General features: G+C 32.6%; 1 protein-coding gene across 5 annotated transcripts in view; it reads right to left on the bottom strand.

The window, feature by feature from the left end:
• Nucleotides 1-23431, bottom strand: part of ush (Zinc finger protein ush) — a 107014-nt gene that overhangs the window by 42383 nt on the left and 41200 nt on the right. Inside the window, exon 1 of one of the 5 annotated variants that reach the window (XM_065344807.1) lies at nt 14186-14234. The exons of the other annotated variants lie outside the window; for them this stretch is intronic. Within the exon in view, the coding sequence (XP_065200879.1) occupies nt 14186-14219 (34 nt within the window). The 5' untranslated portion in view covers nt 14220-14234. Of the gene's footprint in view, nt 1-14185; nt 14235-23431 lie in introns of those variants that run through there. 5 annotated transcript variants of the gene reach the window in all.

Below are 23431 nucleotides of genomic sequence, written 5' to 3'. Positions count from 1 at the left end.
TACGTACTACGTAGTACATACGTAGTATGCGTTTTACTATTAACGAGATAGATTCGTTATTACAAACCGGAAATACAAAAGTGTTTTACGATCAAAATAACAGCGTGAAACGGATATCAAAGAAAGAAATTTCAAGCGCCGAACTTATTTGATCCGAGTCCCTTACCTTCGGCGCAGGAAAACGTTGATGGTTATTTTTGAGTTTTGCAGTTTTCATCCTCCCCAATAATAAGAAAGTTCAATAAGTACAAACGATAAAAAATTAAACCATTTTTTTTCCAAAACGAGGTTTGTTTGCTACAGGTAGGTACGTTTTTTCAATCAGTACCTAAACTTTTACACATCAGCTAATAAGTGCATACGAACATATACGAGTGAAAAAGAGGATAAAATTATTAGACGATTAGAAACGATGCAAAATAATAAGAATAATTTAAATGTACATTGTACGTTTCGATCATGAAAATCCCGAATCCACTGCCGCAAATGGGAAAAATTCAAGACTATCTGAAAATATCGTGTCGAAAGTTCATAATTTTCACATTTCCAGTTGCCCAAATTGGTATCCCATTTTTTTTAAATTTCAAAACTATGCAAAATAAAGAAAACAAAGCTCTTGAATTTTTAAAAACGACTCGTTCAGGTCACTGGAACCTCCGACGCTAAATAGATTACTACCAAGTAGCGAGCAAAAATTAATTTCATAAGCAGAAATTTTGATTCATACTTACCATACCTACAAGTACGAGTAAGTACCTAGTTTAATTGAAAAATGTACCATTCCTGTAAATTCCAATCTTGGAATTCAAACGATTTTTTTCCCTGTCTTAATTATACTCGCAGTAGCATAAGTATGCAGATTGAAATGTGCAAATTAAAAAAAAAATTCTCGATCAGTTGAATCAATTTTCTGGCTGTTTCCAGTTCTGAAGTCTTCAGTAGGAAGCCTATTCTCTACAAGAATTTAGAAATTTTCCAAAATGACTGAAAATCAATATTGACTATTAAAAGTTCGGTCTTACAAGGAAAGGGAACCCCCTTGATTCCGGAATCTCAGATCAAAACGAAACAATTGTTTAGGGAAAAAAAGGATCTTAAAAGACTTCTATTTCTAAATTTACAACAAATGAAAGTGATTTTTCGCGAATTTTTGACGTTTTTGTTTTTTAGGTACAATGTACATGCAATATGCATAATATTATGCTGTCTTATGTGAACCTATACATACATTAGAGGATCGTTAAATTTTAGAAAAATTGTCAATTGATTTGAGATGTCCGAAACACAATAGAGAATAAACCGAATTCCAGCTTTCATATCTCAATTCAAAAAACAGGAAAGAAATAATATGTTTCTCGCCAAGTCTCAGCAGATTGTGTGAGAAATTTCAACAAAAAAATTGTGTCAAGCTGTCTATGTTACTAAATGGTCTTAGGTTCTGAATTTTGATATGCCTCAGCCGGTGATTTCCACTTGCGCTTTTCCTTCAATTTTTTTTGACCAGTAGCGCTTTTCCAAGCCTGCTTTTTTAAATACCACTTGCGCTTCTTAAAAAACAATTTCAGGGGTTCTCAGAGTTTGGAAATTTTGCTAGTACGAGTATGTTTGTGCAAAGTCGTTCTTTTATAGCGTTGATATTGGATTACTGTGCGGAAGGTACGCAAAAATTTTTTTGTGATGAATCGATGTTTTTTTTGTCAAGTTTGGTTAATAAGGTTTGGTGAATTTTTTAAAAATATTATAAAATGCGATTAATGGAAGAGAGGGAGGATTGCAGTGGCCTGTCGACCGTTTTTTTTTTTTTTTTAATAAACTAACATTTGTTTCTAATATTTCTGTCCGACATATTGAATAAAATAGCATAATTGAAGCAAAAATTAATTTAACAAACCTGCAATGTAACATTCACACCGCGGACGGGTGTAAAATGGTGACGTCATAACCAGAGCCAATCCTGCCTTCACGTGAAGCTTCTTTCAATTCTTTCAATTTTGGGAACACATTCGGAATTTTAAACAACCGAAAAGCGCAAGTGGGTAAAAATTAATGCTTCTACTGAAAAGCGCAACTGACCAAAAAAAAAATCGAAAAAATAGGGGAAAAGCGCAACTGGTATAGAGCCGGCTCAGCGCCTTGGGGGACCCTGTAGGTCTACGTGTAGGCAAAATCGGCACCTACCTATTAATTTGGAAAAGTAGGTAATACATACACCGATACAGTATACAATAATTATTAAGTTTAAGTAATTCTCTACGTTTCGCGACAGCTTTCAATAACGAGTTCCCACGAAACATTCAAATCAGAATTTCGACGATTGGTTCTCTACCATTGTATCATCGCTGTAACGCTACTTGAATAAAATGATTATCAAAATGATAAAAACCATTGTTTGAAGAGCCGATAACTTTGTCAATTTTGTCGTAAAATAAGATAATTTTTGTCGGTCTGATAAAACTCGTTATCTGTATTTTGGTTGTAGGTAGTAGGTAAACACTAAACAGTAACGGAGTATCGTATTTTGTTCACAAAGTATTAGGAATAAACCCATGTAAAATAATTTTTACTAGGAACCACACTTTGAAATTTTGAAATATTAGATACTTATGTACCTATTCCGCTTTAGAAACTTTAATATTCGGTGACATCCTAGACACATTACAGGGTATAAATTCGTTAACATGTACATATAACAAATCGTACGTGCAGACTTCAATGAGCAGCCCTATATCACAAAATAATAATGTAAGTTCTTCAATTTTTCGCTACATCTCAAATTAAATGAATCAAAAATACCAAAGCGATTTAATGAGAAATGTACTTATGTATGTAAGTATCTGGAAAGCGGGCAGGGTGCCTAACAAAATTTCAAAATGAAAAAGTAGGACTTAAGTAGGACTTTTAGCAGGATTTTCAGCAGGTCATTTTTCGAGCACTTATGGAATTTTTCAAGGTGGGGGAGGGGGGGGGGTGTCAAAATTTACATTCAAGTTTTTAGTCAAATTCTTGTAGAAAATATTTGCTTTTCTGATGATTTCAAACATCTTGTGATTTTTATTTAAACAAGTAGGTAGACACCAAAAATATAACGTTTCACTCCAATTTTTTGTTTTATTTTCTCCTTATCAATTTTAAAAATTATTGTAAATATTTCGTACTTATTATTATTTGCTTCAAAATTTTAAAATTCGGATAGTTTTTTTGCTGAACAATTGGATATGGAAAAAGAAAAGCAAATGGGCCCGAGCAAAGCGAGAGTAAAAGCTCTAGAAAATTAGAAACGGGCCTCTGATCGAAGTGAGGGCAAAAGCTCTCAAAAATCAGTATTTCGAGAGGTATAAAAACGATGTTCTTTGATTAATGAGTTACTTATAGAAAGTTTTATCATTTTGTTTCAAAATTTTAAATTTCGAATACTTAATGAATATTTTTTGAAAAAATTCAAAATTAAAAGAGAAAAACAAACGGACCCGAGCGAAGCAACGGCAAATCCCGAAAATTAGTGTTTAGAAGGGTATGAAAAAACAATGTTTTCTTGTATGATACATGAAGAAGTTTATTATTTTTGTTTCAAAATTTTTAAAATCCGAATGATTATTAAAAAAAAAAAAATTCAAACTAGAGAAAGAAAAGCAAACAATCCTCAATGAAGCGAGGCCAAAAGCTTTCAAAAATTCAGTCATGTTTTGAGAAGTAAAAATAAAAAGTTTCTTCATGAAGAGAGAACTATATTTTTCTGATTCAAACTTTGAAAATTTCTTGAATTTGAACAATAAGTTTTTCATGTGGGAAAAGAAGATGTAAATAGCCCGAGCGAAGCGAGGGCAAAAGCTCTCAAAAATGTGTAATTCAAAATCTAAAAAAGTCGACAAATGAGCTCTTTTCTACAAAATTTGTTCAAAATTCGGGAAAAAGGGAAAAATTGAAAATTTGAAAAAGTCTTATTAAAAAAAAAGTAAGACTGGGATAAAATTGTAGAAAAGTAGGACTTTAGTAGGACTAATAGAACCAGTAGGACCTATTAGACAACTTGGGGAGGTCGGGAAAAGTCCTACGCAATTAGAATCTGTAAGGTAGAGTGGGGTAATTGCAAAAATGCGGGTAATTGCAAAAGTGTGACCTCATGCAAAAAAATATCAATTTTCTGGTTGTGCCAACTAGGGGGTGTCGAAGCAACAACCTTTACCGACATATTCACCAGGTCACAACTTGCGGGGTTCAACTTGTCGCTCCGTAGCAAACACTTTTATCAAAGCATGTTGAAACCACTCATAAGTAAAGTTGGAGGTGTTTTTTAAAAAAATGCATGTGAAATAGAAAAAACTGTCGATTTATCTAGAATTTTCACGATTTAGGATCATGAAGGATTAAAGTTTAAGGTAAGATATCGCAATTTAAATTTTTTTATTTCGGCCGTAAATTGCGTTTTTGCAATTACCCTAGAAAAAATCGACTCGGGGTAATTGCAAAAACGATTTTTTTTTCATTTTTGCACTTACCACAAATATTTTTTTGCCCTAAATAACTTGAAAATGGTTCGAAATTACAAAAAAAAAAACTTCCACGGTCACATGATGAGTTACACGTTAGAGAAATGATTACCAGTTTTACTGAATTTTAAAATTATTGCTCATTTTCAACGTTTTACAAATATATTTGACGAAAAATGTATTTCTACGACGAGTTTTTTACATAAAGAACATCAAAAATGGTCAATAGTTGATTTTTTGTTCATTTTAGCGAGTTTTAAAAAAAAAAAAATTTCAAAATTTTTTCACTCCCCTAAAATTTTTTTTGAGAAGTGGAAAAGTTATCGAATTTTTTACCGAATCAAGACCACGAATACATCAAAAGTTAGCAAATGACACGTAGAATACAGTGAGTGTGTTGAAAATTCAAAAAAATAAAAAAATAAAAAAAATATCGCCCACTTTTGCATTTACCCTAACACGGGGTAAATGCAAAAGTCGATTTTCAAATTTTTAAATTGCAATTTTCTCCACGATTTGTGGACCAAATTGTACCAAAATTTTACCATTGATAGAGAACCCCCTGAAGTATAAAGTATAAGTGGTACAAATTTCAGCTTCATCCGTGCAATAGTTTTCTCACAGCGCCCTTTCAAAGTGTCACTAATCAAATAGTGCTTTGCAATTACCCCACTCTACCTTACACTTGTTTTTCATCTTCAACATTCGAAAGAAAAACATGATCAATTTTTAAAAATTTTAAAAAAAACTGCCAAAAATCAACTTACGTAGTACCTTACAATAGAGTCTTCAATTTTGGTAACGTGAAGGCTCAAATGAAAGATGATCACAGAATCTTCGCAAGACGAGAAGAAGGGTAGCTTGTTCAGCATGTCTCATCATCAGATCAAAAAATTGAGTTCTAGTCAGTTGCAAAAATGCTCAAAGCAAGTAAATTTTTTTTTGATAATTTTCTTTTCTTGGAGAGGTTTTAGGTACGTCCAGGAGTCCATGCCTATTGCCTAGTGCCTACGGTTATTCACGGATTATTCGAAAAATAATTACTTTATGAAACATGATAATCGCTCTTGAATCAGGAATTATAGCAAAAATTTTATCAATTCAAGATTTACACTGCTAATTGCACTTCAAACAGGCTAATATAATGTAGATAGATACCATAACTTCGAAGTATTTTTGACTGTAGGATGAAAAAATCGGCGTGGTAAATGGTAATTTGTGTTTTTGAATAATGAAAACATAAAATTCTTGAAAAAGGCTTCTGAACCCGTACATGAAATTTAATTTATGTATGAAATGAACGTAATATTCAAAAGGTTTCATTACGTACTTCATACTCAAAATCAATGAAAATCGATACATCTGCAAAAAAATCTTTCGATTCAAACATCGCAGCATCAATTTTACTTTACGTACAACGCGAGAATATTTTACATGAAACAATACCGCGCAAAAAAAAAAAAAGAAATCTGTTAAAATTCAAGATAACATTATGGCTAGTTAATACGAACGTATTTTCTTTTATGAAAAATATTCCGATATCAAAACTAAAACGGCGGTTTAAAGTCGCGCCGAAGGGTTTTTGGGGGTACCAGACACTACACAGTACACACTACTCAGGGCTGAAATACTAAAGATAAAAGCGTTCGCTTTATCTGTCCTTACAGTAACTAGTTGTGTAAGTCTCCGAGAGTAGAGAATAGAAAGAACCGTACAGATAAGAACTGTATGATGAATAGAACCGAAGGAAAGGGGTGAAGCGGGGTATCCAAAATATATTCTGGCTGACGCCCATATCAAGATTATTTGCTGCACGACCGACAGATATATCAGATAGCGTTGCTAAGTTACGAACCTAAAAAGTTATCTATAATTCTAATCGCTTTTTATCTTCTACATCTATCAGCGTTCGAAATGCCAGTCCACGGTTCTGGGCTTTGTCATAATTTCGTATAGGTATAATTTTATAATGTTTTTCGGCTCTGGTTCGTCATGTTCAACCCTACGTACGTTCTACGTATACCGTAAGACGAACACGTATCGAGATAGGTATTTAAAAAATCATTTCAAATTAAAATCGATTTTTTATTTGTCTATTTACCAGCGAAGAAAAATGAGCACCTCGACCCCGCTATGCTACATAACATTAAAATACCTATCTACATGCGTAGCTTTCATGTGTGTATTGTATGTACATAGTATACTCGTACAGTGAGGTACTGTACACATTATAAGCCTATTAGATGTATTACTCGTAAGTAAAGTATACAGAGGTGAGGTACATACATCGAAATGAGATGTGATTCGAATTCTTTTACCGTATACACGTCAATAGGCTACAAATTAATATTTTTGTCTAGAGAGAAAGAAAATTTTGTAGGCACATTACACTTATTACTTAGATCATTCTAATAAAGCTACCACCATATCACCAATTTTCAACTTGAAAAATAACAAATTCTTTTATTCATCTAAAAAAAAAAAAATCGTATTTTCAAGAAAAAAATATCACATAAGAAGTCAGTAAAAAATTTTCGGTTCCTTTTCTTGTTTTGTTTTTGTTTAATCGACTTCCTAGACAGTCATCATTTAAAAAAAAAAAATAATAATAATAATAATAAACAGTCGCGGGTAAAAGAGATAATTTTTGATTACTTTTTTAAAAAGGGGTTAAAAATTATTGTTTGGTGAAAATTTTTTTAAAAAACGAGCGGCAGTGCTTCTGTAAAAATACCTAGGTAGGTACACGATTTTTGCTGACTTTTTATAGAATATGACCGGGAAGGCAGGAAGGAGGAGTCAATATGCATGTGAAATCATGAATATTTGTAATGTACGAATATCTACATGTTGTACATCAATTTAATTAATACGGGTGTGCGAAAAATTGATAAAGAGAAAGTTACGTGAAATGATTAAAAAATATTACCTTTGAAACAATATTTATGTATACGTAACATAATTACAGAATGACCTAGTGTAATACCTTATGTGCATTATTGTTTTCTAAAAGTGACGACCAAATCAACACGGTCGCGTCGCGTCGACGAGTTCGCTGGTCTGGTCTCATAAAGGAAATGCTATAAGTGTACAGGAGTCTTCAACATTAGATATCATTATCATTATAATCGATAATCGATATTTGTTTATATTATCAGCTCACGTTACTTTAACGTGTTAACCGGCTTTTTATCGTCTGATTTAAACAATTGACCCGCTGATTTTATTTTTGTCTGAATGTTTATCGTGATTTCTTAATTGGAAGAAGAAGGCCAATAAACTAAATTTTATTTTAATGTGTTCTCCGAGAAATTTGAACGTTGATAGTAATATAATTATCGGACGATAATTTCAAATTACAGATATATTGATTGACGTCAGCGATTTCAACAGTTTATTTGTATGATCAGGTTCGCTCGCGCGTCGTTTCAAAGTATGCTTTCAGGTAAATTTGTTCGAATGGTGGTCGTTGATCTTGGATTTGAATCATAACCTTTCAGGTTTCACCTCGAAAAAAATAGAAAAAAATACTTCCAAAATTTAGTGAGCCAACGTGAGACGTGAAGTACATCTGCACATGAAAAAACTTTTTTAAAACAGAAAAACATGAAAATTTTTTAAATTTAATTTACTGATGAAGTTGTACGTACACAAAAAATAATGAAATCAGCAGTCTGCACAAATTTCCGATGGGAACCGAATTATAACCTAGAAAAAACTCAGGCATTTTTTCATAACAATTCATTCGAAATTTCTTTTTCCGATCTCAATTTGGCGGCAAAAAATGTTCAATATTTCAAAATGTTTTTTTTTGACAATTATTCACCATAAAATGAGTGAGATGAGGTCTCATATTTTTAGTAAGGTCTTTTCTCAAAATTGTCAAAATGGAAGGCTGCACCCACACCCGACACCTGCGCGCAATGTCCTAAAAAATCATATGTATTTTTCAAGATATTCTCTATGAATCTCGAAAATCAATACGAAGTAATCATCTCTACATCCATGACCCCTGAGGCATGTTCAGTAAATTAGAAATCGCAACACTCCTGGTATAATTTTTCACCTCAGTAGTCTACCGGAATCTGCTACGCGAAAATAGCATTCATATGCGCTGGTTGCGAATAAAAATTTCCTACAATCGATTCAAATCTTATATAGGTACCGTTGTTAAGAAACAGAATGAGTGGGCGATTGGATTTGCCACAAGAATTTTAAACCAATTACCCAAGTATTACCAATGTTTAACAGCTTCTTGCACACAAGAGGAAATATCTTTCAGATTTAAATCTTTCCAAGTCTTTTAAGCTCAAAAGCAGCTGGTAAAATTTTTTATTAACCCTCGCGAACAATATTATCCGAGAATGTTTAAAATTTCATGCAACGATGTTAACAAATTAACAGCTCCGCGAGGGAACTCGAATATCGCAAATTTAAACTTTGAAAATCAACCATCGGGCAAACTAGCTCAAAAAAGCAGACAACAAAAAAAATCGTTTTTGAGATAAAAACTCGACACTTTTTTTGTAAAAAAGCTGATAACCAGGTGTCGTGCAATTAAAATTCAAATCAACGCAAATTCGCAACAATTTGCATTTGTTAGCGGAGAGAAAAGAAATTGCGTTCAACTTTGACGACAACAATTAGTAACACCCTGTTCCATCAACACCAACACAATACACTCCCAAGATAACAGGTAGGTACTAGGTAGGTAGGTATATGCTGTATAATGCATCATTTTATATTATCTATAACGCAGTTATCTGCACATTACATGTTACCATTCTACCGGTACATTTATTTTAAGCTTTCCTTCTTCTATCTACTCTTTTAAAATTTCATTCCGTTATCAGTTTCCTTTTTTACTTTACGCGCTCGGTTCATTCATCATAAAATAATGCGCTAGACGAATAAAATGAGGTGGAAAGAAAAAAATTGCATTTTTTTTTTCGCGCACCTACTTACCTTTATTACTAAAAATTATCGGTCGTGTTTCGAATTAAATTTCAACTAGTTAAAAATTTTCCGTTCATTTTTACAAAATGTAAATCTACTTTATTTTCAACCAATTCTTTTATAAAAATAGAAAATGTTTGATTTATGCGTCGAAAATGATTCTACTCCCTTCGATTTTTCATCTCGTTCCATTTTTTATCATTTAAGTAATTTAAGCATGTAAGTACGTAGTTCGTAGGAAAGCGTTAAAATTGATTAAACTAGTTCCATTTCGTGCATTATTCGCAGCAATCAGCTTAAGACTGCTAGAATATTCAATTAGATGAATAATATATCATTAGATAATAAGTTTCAATTATTTAAACAGGTAATTTTCCACGAAACCGATTTCCAACAAACGAATGTCCTTACTCCCCGTATCCTAATAAACACCATTTTAGTTTTTACACCGTCACGTCAATATTTACTTCACAGTTCACACCACGAAGAATTTCTTCAATTCGAATTTTTTTGAGAATTGATGCGAGTAAGTACGTTTAAGTACAAAAATCATTTATCAAATTATATAACCAGAAGCTTTTATCTGAAGCTGCATTCATTCGGAGATTTATCGAAAGTTGAATTCACAAATCTTGGTAGACATTTTTTGGCTACATTACAGACTTCTTATTCATCTTATATCTATTAACGGGTGATTTATATCGGCCAATTCCTGCATCATGTTAACAGGCTTATAAACAGCGATCACTTTGCAAGCGTAGTCTCAAAAATCAGACGGATGAGACGAAGGGAAAAAATAATGAAACAAACTGCACATATCTATAATGTATTATACCAGAAAGTTGATAGCAAAATGCATAAATACCTACGTAGTTATTCAGAAAAAAATTGACGTGTTTGTTGTTTCAACGCATCTTGGAGTATGTTGGTAAAAATGTTTAATGTAATAGGTTATAGAGGTACCTAATAATTAAATCGCACGCTGTATCGAAGGCTTCATTTTTTTCCCGATTCATCTTGAACCATCCAGGAAAGGAAAAGTGGAAGGAAACTGCGTAAGGGGTACTTTGAGGGATAAAGAAGGGATTAATTGAAAAAATGCATAGAAATTTTTCGATGGGAAATTTAGTCCGGATTAATTTTGTCAGATCATGGAGGATGTTTAGTACTTTGATCACTATGACACTCCTAACCACTCTAAAAGAATTTTCTCTCTTACCTTTTCCCTTAATTTACATTTATTTTTCATCTACGTATTTAATAAATGTTCAGCATTTCGAATATTACTTATGCCAGTTTTTCAGATCTCACATGATAGTTACTTTTCTCTTAATAAATAGGTGAAGTGCAGGAAAGATCAGAGAAGTATTTGAAAGATCGATTCAATCATTTAAAAAATAGTCAATTTCTGGATAATCTTTTTCTTCGTTTGGGAAAAGGAGGTCTCTTTTGACCTCATCAGACAAACTACATTTTAAAAAAATGTCGATTTCACCCAGCACTCTTACACATTTCCAATTCTACGCAATCACATTTGTATGCAATACAAATAAGCAAAATAAACTTTAAAAAAAAAAAACACAAAAAAAACAAGATTTTGGCATCCACGTTGGAATTTTTTTTGTAGTAGGTACTTACTTATTTACGAAATGGTATCTAGAAAACTCGACCTGACTATCTTTGCGAATCAAAGTTGAATAAAAACTAGTCAGCCATAATTCATAATAAAATGAGTATACCCGACAAGCCAAACTAGATCATCAAGATATCCCTACACCGATGACTGGCATGGTTAATCGTAAGAAATAATTTTCGCTCAACGAATCTCACTTACAAAGAATTCACTGGCGAGGCGACATTCTTTAAATTTTAACTACGAGTATTATCATCAGAGCACGTGAGTTTAAGCCACACCTACTTTTAAGATCTTTGACTAAAATTTTATGTAATTCGATAGTTTTGAATTTTGATCAGGATTCAGGATAGAGCGAAACAAGAAGCGAAATTTAGGAGAAAACTGAAATTCGAAAAGACTCACTTCTTTACTTGTTCCGGAGAAAATTTTGTCGACTGATTACTCAAAAATATGATAATTTTAGATAAACTCGTCCATCGTATTATCTTTCTTGATTTTATTCAATGGGAATCGCAAATTTTCCTTTAAAAATGTCCCAAATTCTTAAGATTTTATGACAGAAATGCAAATGAGAGCATCGTGAACCCGTCAGGCGACTAAAAACGTAAATATGCATCGTCTTTTTCGAATGTTAAGGCGAGGACTACAAGCGTATCCATCAGAGTGATATTTCTGGAACTCGAAAATAAATTTTACCCAAAAGGGAGTCAAGTACGATTACTTACTTCTCCCCGTTTCTCTTCTACTCACAAAAATGTATTTAAACTCGAGCATGAAAATAAAAATTACACGTTTGCAAAATAGGTACATGATGAGTACATACGTATATAGGTAAGTATTACCTACTTCATTGCAAACAAATCTAAACCTATCTAGGTCTATCACAGGACATAAAAAAAGAAATGCATTGGTAATGATAGACTTGGTAAACTAGAATCGACGATAAAATCTATAAAAGTCGGCGAAATTCTGCAAACTGTCTAGCACGCGTACTACAAGACTAAAGTACAGTAAAACTTTCGTTCAAAGCTCCAGCACACTCGTAAATTTATAATTTCTTCAACGTTAACACGAATTAACGCGCTACAGACAGTAAAAAACAAAGCACGTGTTAAATGAAGCGTAAAACCAAAATTTCATAACAATATTAAGAAATTTTCTCAACTTCTAATAAAATTCAGTAGCGTTCGAGTGTGAATTTCTCTTTAAAATATGTATGTACGATACGTATATTATATACATATACCAGTACTACATATTATACGTAAGAGCATGAATAAACTGAAACGATTTTATTCATACATATACGAGGACGACAACGACGACGACGTCGACGACGCGCACACACACACTGACGCAGCAAAGATAACAGCAACACATACAGCAGCTATCTACAGAAGCAGTAAAATACTTTCTTTGATAAGAGCTGGTACACTGTGTTATGTTAAAACTCGTAAACGTTGCCAACTTTGATACACTTCGCGATAAAAACAGTACCAGCCACGGAGTAACATTATGAAATCCTTTTACTATTCTACACCCCCTATTGTTTTAACCCCCTTTAAACAAATTTATACGATCGATAGTTCGAAAACAACCAATTTTTCGTGAGTACTGTTTAATTCATCTGAATATCGCAAAGAATTTCCTCCACGACAGATAATTAACTTTCCAACTGGGTAATGAAAAATACCCCATCGCTTAAAACGTTCCAAAAAACAAATATTGGCATTAAACTATAATATAATAAAATAATATCCCCCTTCAAGCACATAAACCTTATTTTCATCGATGGAAAACTCATCTCCTTCCTTCCTTCTTGCAGATTTGCTGGAAATTTTATCTCTCAGCACCGAAGACTATCCCTTTCAAAAACAAAACACGTAGGTACATTTTTTGCTATAACGAATTTTCTTCAATTACTACGTAAGTAAGTTGAGTACCTTTACCTACTCAGAGTTGCAAAAATAATAATTCAAATTTCCACCTTCACAACTCACACAACGTATGTTACACGCACAGTGTGATGCTGAATTAAAAGGAATTTATTCGGCGATGTTTTTCAACATATGTAGCTTAGATTGAAGATAGCGAAGCTGTTGTACACATTTTACTTAATTATACTATTTTTTAATTTTTAATTCAGCTCTTTTTTTCGTCTTATCTCGCGCACATCTTCACTGATTTAATAATGGTGGCGTATCTATCGCCGAATCGCTGGCTTCTCTATTCGATTATTATTATTCTGGTTATGATATCTCGAGACACTTTTTTTTTGACGTCTTTTATGTACCCGCGTATTTAATTAACCTACCGACGCGTACATAAATAAGTACGAGTATCAAGTACCTAACCTATCTATTTTACACGACCAAAAAAATAAAACGTAAAATAAAAAATTAAAACAGGAAGTCATCTGAAATGTTTTTGAAATTTTTTCAACGAGTTTTTTGGGATAACTTTGAGAGACAAACAGAGACAACAGAACTATCATAAAACCTGCGTTCAAATTTGAATTTGAAATTTTTTTGGAAAACTTACAATTTTTTCTGCAATTTTTAAGATGAGTTTACTTCAGGAAACCTTTTATATTCGTTTTAAAAACTCTTCACAAACTTATTACTTGAAGGTATAATTTTCACAAATCTCAGCGATCGGTTCAGTTCTTCAACGGAGGCATTCAAAGGACACTTCATCCCTTATTCTTTAAAATTATTACGATAATCATCTTCAGATCATTTAAAAATCTGTTCTGAGCTTGGAAAACGAGAGTATAAGTACTAAAAAAACTGGTATTTGAAAAGATATTTTCATTAGCAAAGTCTTCTTTGGAGATGCTGAGGGAAAAGGAAGCTTATCTATTCATACAAATCTTGAAAGTGAGTAGTAAAAATTGTTGAAAGTTGGAGGAAAATTGTTAAAAAGTAACTTAATGAACACTGAAATTATCACAAAGATCATTTTCAAAAATGTTGCAAAATTGATTCCAAATGTTTAGAATGAGGAAGAGAGACAAATCGATAACAAAATATGTACATATATTATGCAATTTCATTTCTTCTCGTTCAGAATTCCAGTAAACCTAAATTGACAATTTGTGACTTACTTATTAGTTCGGTACATATTAGTACTTGTATCATGTTGTCTGATTCTCAAGGTAAAAATTGTACTCACCTACAACAAAAAACAAAACAAACAGCCAATCAGTGGATTGATAATTACTACACAATACAAGTAATTTTAAAACGCTGATCTTTTATATAAATATGGTACTTGAGAGCCGTCAACTTTTCAGTGGTGACGGAAAAAGTTGATTAATTCGCCTCATCCCCCGGCGCTTTTAAAGAATGAAATTCATAGTAAAATCGTTGGCTATACGTACCAAATGAATGAATTTTTCAATCAGACTATAGATTTCTCAAAAAAAGTCAATTTTCATTGCGTATTCAAAAAAAAAAAATACTGAAAAATCATGCCATTTTCCGAATTATTGTACTCGCACTAGGACGAGAATCATGTTATTTTCATATTTCAATGGTTAGGACAATCGTGAATAACACAGAGAAAAACAAAAAATTGTACCAATCTTTCTTCCATGAGCACAGATTTCTCTCACATAACAACTCCACTTTTTTCTTACTTTTTCGATAAAACTTCGATAAGAGTAAATTTTCAATAGGTACATATTAGGTATACGTTATCGTTGATTTTATCTTTAAAAATAACTTAATTAACAAGCTTATCATCGCTTCAAATCGATCATTAACAATATTTCACCAAATTTCCTGATAATCAATCACATGCGCATCAATAAACTGCATGATACACTTCGCGAAGTTTTATAGAAAAAATAAATCTCTTGGAGGTTACGCTAATTGGTTAATAACGTGATAAGTTCTAAATTTAATATATTAAACTTTGAATAACAATACGTGGTCGTTCATCATTTGAAAAGAGAAAAATTATACCCATTAGTTTTTCTAATCGCACGATACCATCTACTTAATCGCGGACAGCCGGACTGATTATTTTCATCTTAACCTACCTACCAGGCTATCACAGTTCATTTCCAACTTGAGGTGTTGAAAAATGTAAAAACTACTTTTGCACTTGTTTCAAAAAATTTGTCTTAATTTTAAATGACGATTAAAATTTCCTCGCTACACAATAGATATGAGTACCATTCGAATGATAATTACACTCTATGAAATCTGAAACAAAAGTAGAGTTTGAAAAACAGAATCATGTAGTGCCTCATTAACATAATAATGAATGTAAAAAATTCCAGCCGCTAATCTGATAATACGTTACAACAAAATAAAAGTAAAAAAAAAACACACAGATACAGATAACATCAATTTGTTCGCCGGTTATCAAGATTACACATTTCTGGTTAAAGTTAAAAGACAGTACAACCATTAATTGCAATACTTAAAACGCAGCCAACTTATTGTTCAAAAAAAAAAAAAAAGGAAGAAAAACACCAGAAATGAAACTGTTTAAACGTTAAAGACAGATGCAGAACGATAAGGATTTTTTTAACGATGGAATTCATACCCAAAACGTGAAAATATGAACGCGTTTTTAATTTAAAACTATTATTCGGCCACTTGAAAGCATCAAGTATCAACGTTGAATAATAAAATAATGAAAGACTGAGACAGAGAACTGGTTGGCGAATTTTGTTCTGCAACTCAAGCCTTTTATTTTATCATACCCAATGATTCATCTGGCTGATTACACAAGCGCCCCTCGGGTAACTCGACTACATAGGTATAAAGAGGTACATTACATACATTCGTCTATGTACATTTAGCAAACCTGTCTTGGCGGTAATACATATGTAGGTATAGTAACCCAACATCCTCGATAGTTCATATTTCCATTGCGTGTATTTTAGCTGTTAATAAACCTTTGCATATTATAAAAGTTACCAATAAAAAATCGACTAAAGTAACAAAGTAGACAACTGTCGTCCAACATTTAACAAAACTGCTATAAAAATGATTTGTGGGTGATATGGTTTATTTTTTTCATCGCACAACAATACAACCTCAATAAATCTCGAAAACCCCACACAAGTAATAATAATAATAATAATAATAATAATAATAATAATAATAATAATAATAATAATAATAATAATAATAATACAAGTAATAATAATAATAAAAATCATTTGTATGTGAGTTTTACAGAATTAAAAAAAAAATTATTTAAACAAATTCGCGAACATTTGGGTAAAATATTCAAAAACTTTACAGGTAAGTTAACGACAGATATATGTAGCAAAAAAACGCACACATTGAACTGCCTCAAGATAAGACGCTAGGAATAATTTCGTCATTAATTTTATTTCATCTAATTACTCCGTCGGTGACACTATCTATAAATGAGCTTACGGGTTCCCCCATTAAAACATTATCAATATAGGTTCTCTCCTCACACAAAGCCACCTTGTTTCCGCTCAATGACGTCATTTTTCCGTATTAACTTATCCAAAAGGACGCTTTCCACCGATTACATTAATGTATTTATATTGTTTTTACATGTAATTTTTCTTCAACTACCGAGCAAACATCCCGACCGGCCAACACTTTAGATATGATGGCCCATATTAAAAATAAAAAACATCAGTTACACTATCTAATTCTCGAGTGTTTGAACATCGTCACCTAGAGTGAATTTTGCAAAAACGGAAATCAAAAGGTATTTAAACACCAGCAAAACCCAGTAATTTATCCGATTGATACATTGTGAGCAGAACTGACAATAAAAAGATAACAAACGAATAAGTAACGCTGGAAAAAACTACCATCGACGTCTATCACGTATCTAATTACATGCTTTTTGTATTAAGATTTGTTATTTTTAAAGTTAGAAATTATGTTTATATGATTTGAAAACTTCGTGAATGTATTTATCGTGAAAATAAAACAGAAAAGTTGTATATTTGTATGTATGCATAAGTACAAATCTTTTGTATCATTTTACAAAATTCAAGTTGATTCAGTTGCAGAGAAATACGTACTCCAAAAACATTTCGAATGAAATTTTTTCTGGAAAAAATCCTTTATAAAATTAGTTTATTATGCTTGGGTGTAATAATTTTTCAATTTCATGTTGCCGAATTCTTGAAATCAGTTCATTATCACTATAAATGAAGATAGGTAACGATTTTTCAACATAAATTATATCAATGCATTTGAAAAATGAAAATTTTTAAATGAAAACTTGTATATGCAATATGGTAAATCATGTCTTCCCCCACCATAGTTCTTCCTGCTAAAAAATTGCAACAGTAACACCAGAAAAATGTTTTGCAAGATGTAAAGGAAACAGGCAAAATGTGGGGGTATGCCGTTATTCTATGGTTTCAGTTCTAAAGAGCTTTCAAACATCTCTATCCTGAAAGTAAACCATTAGTAATTTGAAAAAAAGAGGTACTCGTAATTCATCGAATACAACATGTAGAGATAAAATTTCAAGAAAAGCTCAAAATTTTTCCTTTTTTTCCAGCAGTATTATCTTCCATACTTATACTTAAAATTACATTAAGAAAAATATAATTAAAAAAACACAAATCACCAATTTTTTTTTGTTTCAAGTAGGTACTTAATGAAAGTAAAAAAAAAAGTAATTTCAAGTATAGGAATCTCATTTTTTCAAAATGAAAATAAACGTTATATAATTTACAAATGCAGCAGCAGCATATTAGATACAGGCAGCATTATTCGTTTTTTTTTTTGTCAACTACCAAGAAATCGTATTTTCTCGATTAATAGGTACTTAGTTAGAAAAATAAAAATTATCAAAAGCTGAATGTGAAGTATTAGAAAGTTAACATAAAAAAATCACGAGCCATAAATTTACATTTTTTGACAATTTATCGTAAAAAAATGATAGAAAAAAAAACAAAATAACTATTGGGCGATTAAAGGCGAGAATTTTGAGAAAACTGCAATGTTGGCATACTTAATGGAGGGCAGGAGGTACCAAGAAAGAGAATTTTAAACACTCGACAATCTACGTATAAAAATAATAGACATGAATGATGACCCCTCAATGAAAATTTCGTAGATACCTTATTTCTAATACATAGTATGTAGTATAGTAGTATGTATGTAGTAGTACCTACGTCACTTATTTTATTTCCTAGAATGATTATTTATACATATAGTTTTACATGAATCCTTTTGCGCCAGGGCGCGGTATTCAGGTAGGAGTTATGCGAGTATTCTGTTTTTCAAACTGATAATTTCTTTTGTCAGCATAATTAGCACAGATTATGAACTTTTGCTTCATCTAGATTTTTCATATCGATGAAAGGATTATGCGTGAATAGCATGAGATTTTTATACGCTCGAAATTACGAATATCAATCACAATACGTATTTTCTGTTACTGTATAGGTATGTGCTTAGTATTCAACCACAAGTAAACAATTAACCAATGTGGAATGTTACGATTCCTCAGGTTCAAGAGGCACAAGAATTTAATTAAAATGAAATTTCAAGCGAATGTCGAATTTTTCGATACCAGCAAGTCAAACAGGGAGGGAAAATGTGTGATCAGGTGAATAATAATAAGCACTGTAAGTAGTAAGTACACACATACCCGTGTATTCACATTTTGATAAATACGGCTTCACGATGAAGATTTCCAAGAAATTGTAACACATAAAATTTTGAAGATAAGATATATCGATTAAATCCATGTAATCGATAATTCACCTTTAGATACACAAAAAAAAATCATCAAATTTTCATCATTTTCCATCTTATTTTTCATTTTTTGATAAAATTATGCATTGATAACCTAACATAAATATAATGAAGTGGATCATCTTTTTTTCTAGACCAATTAGTTTCAGATATACTATACAAATTACAAACTCAAAAATATTATTACCTATATTTATTAATTTTAAACATGGAAAGTTCTCGTAATTTTACGTACCTATTATACCTAAATTATAATACGACTTGGAATCAGTACATTAAGCACAGATAGAGTTGAAATTTCTCGATTTTAAATTTCCACAAAGTAAAGAATTCTTGAAATTCGTAATCTTTTTCTCACGTCAATGTGGAATACATATTTTGACCGTAGAAACGGGCTACTTGGATTGGGCGAAGAAGTGGAGTGAAATTCGCAACGAAAAAAATATCTAAAACGTTATAAATTTACCATCGCGAAATTTCAATACACGTACAAGTATAAGCGGAACATAAAACAGAGGCGAAGAGAGTGAACTTATCGTCCTATCACAGTTTAGGGTAGAATGAACAAAAACCTTTACCAGAAGGTGATGGATGACTTATAAATACGGTTGGCTGGACACCGGCTAGTCTATATTATATTATACATATCTGCTCTTTCGGCACCGCTACTTGCCGCACCGCGACGAAAAGTTGACCGTTCAAATACCCTCTTATACCCGCTCTAACACCCCGAACATCATATTAAAGACCGTACTCGGCCAGTTTTCATTTCCTGTCCATAACTCCGAAGTAGTGGATTTTCGCTGATAGCGTTTTCGGCTAATCTGGTTTGCAATTCCACAGAAGGACTTGACCATCGCCCAGTATAACCTCATCTGCAAAATTTTCACGATCTCCATCGTATACGTATATACGTATAAATATTGGTTCATCGTACGCCCGTGTGCTCGTGTACGCGGGTTTTATTTACTCTATACATGAAGTGTACCTATCTACCTTACCTACCAATCTCTAGCCGTGGCTCTACGAATACGACGACGAAGAGGTATACGCGCAACGCGACTGTAGTATAGGTATTTTCGCTCGTCGTTGTCGTCCTAGCTCGTACCTTTTCCGTCCCGACGGAGAAGACCGTTCGGACAAAACCCTCTGAAATATCCCCTATTTTTGATCTTATCTGCTAGTGCTAATATTCATGATGTCACACGAGAAAACTCATTTCAAAGCTGTCTTCAACCTAATAACGTGCTCATCACAGAGATCGTTTTCGCCAGCATCAGCATCGCGAAGACGCTTTCGACAATTTTATTCCCTTGGTGTTCGGTCGCGCGACGCCAACGCCATCGCCATCGCCACCCACTCGACTTATCGATGAAAAAATTGAGATACAATTTTTTTTCTTCACCTTCTGTCCGCCACTCTCGCCAAACAAGGTAGGTATATGGTCAAGTACACGTAGCTCGCTGTCGCTATACACCACACCACCTATAAGTAAACCTAGGCTAAAGAAAAATACTCGTGAAAAATAACCGATCAAAATATCTTATCAATACTTTAATCGAATTTCTCTTTTAGCGCAAAATAGACCGATGACCTTTTAATGCAGAGTTCACATATTCGACTATGTCATTATCACTGTACTTATTAATAGGTTAATACCATCCGATTCGCCTCTTTAGTCTAATTAATTAAACAGAATAATTATCGCATTAATTAGATGTTATTCATGTTTCAGTAATTTCCGAATTTATCCCCCAAACGTTGATTAGACTATCTATGTACCTGTAGTGTGTAGAGTGTACCGTGTACCCTACCCTATTCAGATAATTATCTCGGAAAAGAAAATACTTGCACATGGCTAAATTAGAAAGGTATACTTATGCATAGAAATCCCACTTGTACTACACCTAAATTTAGTTTTTATGAAAAAAAAATTCGAAAATTGACAAACCATTTTTTAATAATTGAGTGTGTTTTACTAAAACGAATCAGACCCTCTTACAAACACGTGTTGAAATTGAAACCTTCCAAAGTTAAAGTGCCGGTTTGAGGGCATTCCATTTTATTTGGAGGGCGAGGGAGGCGAGGTAAAACTCAATACTCTGCCACTTTGCCGACAAAAAAATCAAACTTTCAACATGTTAAGCATAATGATATTATGATTGCATTTTCATTTTTTAAAAAAATGTACATACCTAGACCTACAAGTAATAGGTATGTTTCTGGAATTTCTCAGGTTAATCGACTCCACGAGCATAAAGATTGAACGTCCGCCCTTCTGTCCCATATACACCAATAGAAGCATCATGGTGAAATTTTCAACCATTTGCAACAAAAAAGTAACTTCAGTCCTTTAAAAAAATAACAATTTTGTCAACGTTGACATGCCACTAAAATTCCACTCATTTTTCAACGTTTTATCCTCAAGGTTTTAAAGGGCAAAAGAAGTCAAACTTGCGGAATGTTTTTATGGGGTGGAGAGAGGGATATAGATTGAACCTTTGAGAAGGGGAAGGTCAAAGTTAAAAACAATAAAAAAGTCATTTCTTAGAGGACTATAATAAGGGCTCAAATTGATAAAGAAAAGGTCGAAAATGAAATTATGGACAAGTAGCTATACCTTGAATGTTATCAACATGTCCAAATTTAATCATGCCCGGTCATCCACACGCCATTAAATATGAAAAAAACTTCGCTTTCCTCCTACTTTCGACTCCGTATTAAATCAACCATGTGGTCTAAATTTGGCACAACCAATGAGGAGATAGAACAGAAGTGTCTTTCATATTTAAATTTCAATTATCCAACCTTTTCTTGATCTCTTTCCAGGATCGAAAAAGTCGATTTTAGAGCTATTTTTCGCGTTTTTGTCTTATTAAGAACATCCTGTAGCCCCTTAGACCTAAGGAGTCTAAATGTTCAATGCACAATGGAAGATGCCATAGAGGTCCCTGTTGTACATTTTTTATTAACATAAAGACACTAAATTATGAGTAAGATTAAATAATTTTGTGAAAAATTTGGTTGGTTTTTGATTAAAAAAGTCACATTATGCTACCTACTACGAGTAATATAAAAAATACAATTTTCAACCCACACCCATCACCAATCACCATAGTCATACAGCAACTGCGAAATAAAAAATACTTACTCAGTATACAACTCAGTAAATCGATACGCGAAAAAAATCCTGACTTCATGGAACTACAAAAATAACATCAACAAAAGCACCATAAGGTTCGTGTGCGGGGTAGATTTTTAAAAAAAAAAAAAAAAAAAAAAGGAAAAAAATCTGAATCAATGCAACACTATCTGCGTCCAACGATCCAATATTAATTTTCGTTTGCTTTATTTGTCTGGCGGAATTATTTATTGGTGTCTGATTTTATGATAAAGTCTGAAACGGAAACGTATACTACACAACCAAGAACAGAACAGAGATACGTATGGTTTTACATATCCGCGGATGAAGAACCGATAACAAAGTACAAGAACCTCTTCGCTGTGCATCAACTGTAAATAGAAAGCTTTACAGATCAATATACGTGTACAAGTATGTGTACTTTGTGTACATCAGTTCGAAACCAAAATTAGAAAAAGAATAAGAAAGAAGAAAAGATATATTGCCATACGGAAGTTGTATAATTGGATTTTAACAACTTCACGTTGTCCAACACCTTCGTACACGATTTAATAAACTCAATACGCCACTTAACGTGAAAACACGTATATCTACAACAATCGACCGTGTGCATAAAAAGCACAACCTCCTCCAGTTACCTCGCACCTTCGGATTCTCATACAACAACCATCATTACATGCGAGAAAAGTACTATCGTATTTACCGCAAAATTCCGTAAAATTGCACTACACACTAGAACTATTGTCGTTTAATGCATTTGATCGAAAAAATTTATTGAAATACTCATCAACATGATATTCCAGATATAAATGAAATGAAACGCCGGCGAAAAAACAAAAACAAATCATTCGACACAGTATATATACCTAACGAGACGAAACACCTTTTGATGAAAAAAAATGATATCCTTTTTCTTTCATTTTTTTTTCTTCTAAAAACAATTAGTAACGACGACGCTTTATAGCGAAAAACTATAGCGAATTCAAAATTCATTACCTATACTTACAGATGATTTACCACGTACGTACCTACCTACATAAATGATTCTAATCGTACACGTTGAAAACAAAAACCAAGTAAATAATTAATAACATGGTGAGCAATGAGCATTCGTACATAACATACCCATCCCGGTGAATAATGCCCATCAGTTAATTCATTTGGCAATCCGACTCGCATAACCCATATAAAAAGACGAAAAAGAACTTTTAAAAATCTCCCAAAAAAGTGATAAATATCGATACGACGCGAAAATATACCGAAGTGTTTATCTCAGTCACGCACGAAATAACATTTTACAAAATCTACTTACTACAGGCGTATAACTAGCCCCGACTAAAAGCTAATTATTCATATTCTTTTATCACATAAGTCAACACCTCAATCTTAAATCCTTCGTTTGTAACAAATTCAGTGCTTCCAAGAGTGCTGAAGATTTTTCGACGAGTCTGCGTCTTGTCTATGTAATTTCAAGAATTTAATTAAC

This window comes from Planococcus citri, chromosome 1 (assembly GCF_950023065.1).
Source record: "Planococcus citri chromosome 1, ihPlaCitr1.1, whole genome shotgun sequence".
Taxonomy (NCBI): Eukaryota; Metazoa; Arthropoda; class Insecta; order Hemiptera; family Pseudococcidae; genus Planococcus; species Planococcus citri.
This window is presented reverse-complemented; position numbering and strand designations above follow the sequence as displayed.